The sequence below is a fragment of the Anabrus simplex genome, chromosome 3, assembly GCF_040414725.1.
Source record: "Anabrus simplex isolate iqAnaSimp1 chromosome 3, ASM4041472v1, whole genome shotgun sequence".
Taxonomy (NCBI): Eukaryota; Metazoa; Arthropoda; class Insecta; order Orthoptera; family Tettigoniidae; genus Anabrus; species Anabrus simplex.
Genome location: NC_090267.1, coordinates 429915179 through 429921810, shown reverse-complemented (window position 1 = coordinate 429921810; position 6632 = coordinate 429915179). Strand labels below are relative to the sequence as shown.

Genomic DNA, 6632 nt, shown 5'->3' with positions numbered 1-6632 from the left:
CAACTGTCACCACTTGTGGTTACAAATAACTTTCTACCTTCTGAAATTCACTGTAGGCTATAGAAACCAAAGTAGCAGATAGGGATATTTGAGGAGTGTTTAGGATTCCTTCATCAGAATGTGGGATAGTAGAATGCACCAGTTCCACCTTTGAATCTTTGGTATATAAACATCCTCCACCACCACATCCCATGTTGTTTCCTGATCTTCCCGACTACTACAGTGATAATTATCTCATTGTGACACTGGAATTGGTTCTTGAAGGAATAAAGAGGTTTCATAACGATTCTGCTTCAGGAATTGACAGCATCCGTTTTCAACATCTACAAGATCTTGCCTATAACATAGTCGGGGATGCTTCTCCAGTCTATCACACCATTATGGAATTTCATTTTAAGAAGGTGACTTAATTTTGAAATATGCCCAAATTTTTATGGGGCTGTATTAATCAACCTATTGCTATTGGTAGCACCTTTTGAAGGTTGGTTGCTAGATTACCTTGCATAACAGTAACGTGATCTGTTAGCCAGTATTTCTATGCTCACAAACTTAATTTAGGATTCTAAATGGCTGCTTAACCATTACCCATTTCACATGAACTATCTTACACCTAAATGCTGGATTGAATAAAATCTTAGTAAAAATGTAGGTACTTCAAAAATGCATTGAACACCACTGATAGGAACTCCATGTTACAGGAAGTACAAGATAGAATCCCAGAACTTCATGCTTTCATGTGGCAAGTTTACAGATTCCCTTCTAACTTATATTTCGGTTCTAATGTTATCTTGTCACAGACTAGTGTACAACAAGGAGATCCAATGGGACTATTACTTTTCAGTCTTGCACTCCAGCCTATTAGCGCACACTTGAAAAGTCCCCTTAACTTATTTTATTTAAATGACAGAACCATAAGTGGTGATCCTGATTCCCTTTTAATGGATCTGAAAAGAATTCCACTGGTTGTTAAAACATCGTGTGCAAATTAAATCTGCATAAATGTGAAATAGGCTTCTGTTCTGTGAGAGATGAGGTGACAGATTCTGCAATTCAGGACGCTACTCCTGGTATTCGTGCCACAACAAAATCTAATCTATCCTTACTTGAATCACTGCTTACAGTTGACACTGTGGAGGAAATTGCCAAGCAAAACGTACGAGAATTACAGAGGATGCAGGACAGTCTACTCATATAAAGTAATAATGAAATTTATTACCTATGGTCTACTCATATGACATACTTCTTACTGAAAACTGTCTCTTTATTCCAATATTTAATTTCTTCCTACAGAACACACCTCTATGGTTATTTCCTTCATTCCTTGCTCAAGCTGATAAGTTGCCTTGAGTCTCTACTCAATGTACCATTTGAAGAAAGTAACTGAACCCTGGCGCATTTACGAATAAAATTTGAAGCCCTTGGGGTTAACTGATATTTCCATTCCCTCTCTTCTTGCTTCTGATTTTATCAATTCTCTGTTTTGGGATTATGGTGATAATGTTTGGATATATCATATGACATGCAAGATATCATTGGAATGCCATGATCAATAATTTGAACCCTCCAGCATCCCTGGATTCACAAAGACGTTGGGATATGATGAACACCCATCAAATTTTGGAATCTTTGATTCTTTCATGTCTGTCGAGCACTGGTCAAGCAAGACATCTCGCTCTTCATGAAAGGAAGCAGGCTCGTCACTTAAGGTTTTTCCATGGGCCAATGTGAGCATACTTATGAATAATACATCACTAAAAATTGCAGTCGGCTTACGTCTTGGTTGCAAGATATGCCAATCACATAAGTGCATATGTGAAAAGGATGTCGACATCTAAGGCCATCACGTTTTATGTTGCCCTAAGAGTGCAGGGTGATTTTCAAGAGATTGTTCAATTAATGACATCATCAAGAGAGCTTTTACATCCATCAGTATCCCTTCTATCCTGGAACTGAGTGGCATTAGTCGTACAGATAGTAAATGCACAGATGGTCTGACTTTAGTCCCATGGAACAAGGGCAGAATCTACGTGTGATGATACTTTAGCACCATCTCATCTGCCTCTCACTTGTAAGGGTGCTGGTTCAGCAGAATTGGTCATGTGCAATAAAAAGGTGAAATAGAGGGCAGTGATGGACAACTACTGTACATCTTTGAGATATCTCCAGTTGAAATGATAGGGCTAACAATCTTGTTTCAGATATTGCCAAACAATTATCTGGAATTACTGAAAACCCTTCTTCAATGGAATTCCTGAGGCAGCAGATAGGAATTGCTATCCAGCAAGGAAATGCATTAAGGGCTCATTTCCAGATAACATTCCTCTGGATGAAATTTTCTATCTTGCTTCTTAGACTTTTGAGGTTGGAGTGAAGCACCAAGGACAACAGCAGAAATGTTCTAAATAGTTTAATTTTCATTTATAACATTAACTGAATTTCCATTGTGTTAAACCATGAATATAAAGTCAGGTAGCAGAAAAGGCACATATACAATGAATGCGCACAATAACAGGTCACAGCGGAATGAGGGAGCTAAGTAATTAATGTTGTGAAACATTAAAAGAATAATAATAATAATAATAATAATAGATACAGGATTTTTAAATAACTTTATTTCACAATTTACAAAGAATGGTTTATACAGATTATTCAGAAATTAATACACCATTTGAAATTCCAAAATGAAAAATCTGATTAGACAATGTACTGCAAAAAAGAGAGAAAAAAATTATACTAGTACTATTAGAATCTGAATTTTCATCTGAACCATTCCTATAAAAAAATAAATGCTCTCCCAGAATTTAACCCTTCTAGTGCTTAAAAAATGCTCTGGATTATAAAATGTCTTTAATGGTTACAAGAATAAGACTATTAGAGAAACAGTCCATCTAGAAAAATATAATTAAGAAGGAACTTCATGTATATTTTAACCAATCTGGAAATGAATTCTATATTATGGCAAGGACACCTACTCAAAGGATGACTAACAAATTCAATAACACGCACCCTCAAAAAACATGCTTTGAAAATCAATCATTCTAAAAATTAAAAAATGGCAAGATATAACTCTTTCACACTGTTGGACTGCTAAGTAAAATATTTATCATCTGTGTAAATTCTCCAATACTTGATACAATAATCATGACAGTATGGAGAGAGACATAATAGCAGGTAGCAAGGGAGACAGAGAGACTTATTACACCATGCATAACTGTAAACAGGAATAATGATGAACACATTTGAAGTTTTGAAGAACTACTGTTACTCTATCAAAAATTACTTTGGAGAAATTGGTAAGAAAACAAAATAAAAATGTATTTGACAGATTGGGTGTTAAGCTGCAATATAATGAAATGATTTAGAAATAATGTTGCTGTAGGTAACATTCTCTCAGAACATTTAAAACACAAACAGGTTCCTCCTAAAAGATCTCACAGTAATGGTTGGCTAAAAGAGTGCATGATATGCACCCTTAACAATAAAACGATAGCCTCTCTTCTCTCCCAGATGGAGTATGGTGTTACAACAAGTTTATGCCAATGGCTAGAGGCACATGAACAAAATATAAAATTGATGCAGGAATAAATAGGGATATAAAAGTAGTTTTGGGAAAAGAAGAGCATAAAAGAAGTTTATGTTGATCAGCTACTTCGTTGTAGTCTTGATGAAATGTTCCTAACTTGGACATAACACAATACATGAATCCAGTTAATGTGTTTTTTAAAAATAAAATATATATAAGAAAAGATCTACAAAATGACCATGTCTATTGTTTACCCCATTACTGTTACTTTAAAATATTAATGTGTGATGGTTGATGCAGCCCATTTATTGCAGAATGTTCTATTTATTTCTTTTGTTTCCTTGAATGATATTCAAGAATTTTCTTTCTTTTTTTCTTTCCTTTACAATATTGGTTTACAAATGGAATGTATACTGATATCAAAACTCGAAAACTCCTTGTACATTACAATCAAATTAACACAAATTAGCACTGCATGTTTAAATAATATTTGCACACAAAACAAAGTGTAGTGTCATAATACCTTAATACAGATAAAATCAATAATTAGCCATGTCTTTTAAAGTGTGCACACAATAGGTCAGAAAGCAAACAATTTTAAAACGTACCATTTTATCACCTTGAGCAAATAAATTCCATACGAACATTGGACCTCTTACTCATATCATGAAGTTAAGGGCACTTATTTTACTTAATACATCATATAATACTGCAGTATTTTAAATAAACAAAACATATTACATCTGCAAGCTGGAAACTTCATTGCTCAACATATGAAAATACTTTATAATCCCTAAGTAAATTGCACCATTTAACACAAAAGTCAAGTCAAGGGCGAAGAGAATTACATTTTTAATAAAGATATATCATCAATGTCCGTTAATCTTAAATGGCAATCTTTTGCTTGTACTCTGCAGGCTAAGACTCCTACTGATGAAAGAAAATCTTGTGCGACTATATCGGACTGAATATGATGTGAATGAGAAAAAGAAGCACTAACAAATTAACAATGTAGAAAGAGAGCAACTACATCATTAAAAATTTGTGATGTGTGAAATATCAAAGGGTTTGAACAATTTTAACAACAACACATGGTTAGTTTCATCCCGATTGCTCTTTACAATTTCTGACGCTAGAGCAGAGAAGAGATAGTTCCATATGTTGTTAACATGTAGATCAGTTCCATCCTTGATGAATCTGTGATGTCAGCAACAAATATTACAAACCATGTAATTCATTTTACATAGATCTACAAATGGCCTCAGATATTTCTAGGGAAGGATGGTAAAAAAAAAAGAGATTGCATTTGCATACCCTTCTTAGGGAATACTGTTAAACTCAGAATACACAGGAATATGCTCAGGTAAACTCTTATTAGACCGCGTAAAATACATAAGCCTAATGTTTTTAACTCTATGTATTACTGAGGAAAACAAAAGTTTGCTTTATAATCAACTCACTTTGGTGGGTTTATTAACACCAAAATTACAAGAAATTCCATTCTAGATATTATATTGAAGCAACTGACACACAAGATTTTCTTTCAAACCCTGATTACCTAAGATGAGAAAACTGGAACTCTGCCCTTCAAGATCAGTAGAGGGCAACAAGATAAAACTAGAAACTTCTTACAAATCATGATAATACAGTATTAGAAGTTAAAATAATTTATCACCTCCATGGAATTATGTAAGAACTCATAGAAGCTTTGAATGTCCACATGGCAGAATTGATAGTGCAATTTGATCTACCTAACCTAGGGAAGTATTACAAATTAATGCGTGTTAAATTATCCTATTCGAGGAGATATGACCTTAATTAACACCTGTATTTTTAAAGCTATAGTATCATAATTAGAAAGGCAGAATATTGGCAAAATTATCAACCAACAATTCAGAAATAAAGACAAAAAGAAAGCCTTAGAAGACAACTCATGATACAAAATGCACTCTTCGTTGAATTTCACACAATGTTCTTAAGAGTCTAATGGACTCAACTTCCTGATGTGGAGAAGTGCTGCTTTACTTGTGATACATCCTTGCCTTGATAGATCAATAGTTCATTGATGCTATCAAGTATGTGATGAACTTGGAGTGGGCTTACAATAGAGTCAGATCCTTGACATTCTTACACATGCACATCTTATAAAATGGAAGTGTTACAGTTACTTATGCCCCTGATGTTTTGTTCATGACATCCTCTAAAACTTACTTTAAAAGTGCTATCCAATAACTTCCCATTAATCTGTACCATATTTTCAAGAAAGAAAATAATACTGAGATAGCACATAGTGATGTAACTTAGTATTGCTGCTTACTTCCCCCATTCGAGGTTCTGCTATTTAGGTTTGGAAGTTCTCCATCCTGTACCATATATATATATAACATTACTGAAAATATATTTTTAACTTGCACACTAAACAACTAAGAAAATTCAGGACAACATCCAACCATAATCAACATATGGCTGGTGAAATAAAGAAAGTGACCGCACCGTAGGTATGCCTATAAAACACTTTCCTTCCAAATCTGATGACGTTACTAACCCGAGGACATCCCCATTAGGCTCTATACACTACTACTACTACCTTGACTGCATTTTTGAGGCAAGACCATACAATTTGACTCAGTATGCGAACCGCAGTTTGGGATCATAGCCAAGCTTGTCAAGATTTGGAGTGCACGCGTAATTGATCATAGGTGGTGGTCCGCACATAAGCACCAAAGTGTCAGGACTAGGAGGAAACAAATGTGCTTGAATCATCTCTGCTGAGATGAACCCTACACTGTATTTCCATGCTGAAAGAGAGTACCACATAGAGTATTAAACATCATTTTTGAAAAAAAAAAAAAATTTCACAAATTTTCTCATCCAGTGAAACAGAACAAAACTGGAAGAGGAGAAACCAATTCATTTATTAACAAAGGAATAGACACCAGATGTTAGGTACTAAAAAAACTGCAAAATAGACAGGCAAAAAGGCACTGAAAAATCTCAAAAATATGCACTAAAAATCTTTGCAAATCAATATTTAAAATATGTTATCATCATTTCCCAGCTCTCATTTCCTTGGTGTGGTGTACAAGCACTCACCACTTCTTCCTGTCAA

General features: G+C 34.5%; 1 protein-coding gene across 6 annotated transcripts in view; it reads right to left on the bottom strand.

The window, feature by feature from the left end:
- Positions 1 to 3503: 3503 nt before the first annotated feature.
- The window catches only part of LOC136866464 (NADH-cytochrome b5 reductase 2), a 159089-nt gene continuing 155960 nt past the window's right edge, over positions 3504 to 6632 (bottom strand). For all 6 annotated transcript variants that reach the window (XM_067143449.2, XM_067143452.2, XM_067143450.2 and 3 more), the window contains one exon: positions 3504 to 6321. In XM_067143449.2, coding sequence (XP_066999550.1) covers positions 6149 to 6321 — 173 coding nt within the window. In that variant the 3' untranslated portion in view covers positions 3504 to 6148. The remainder of the gene's footprint in view (positions 6322 to 6632) is intronic.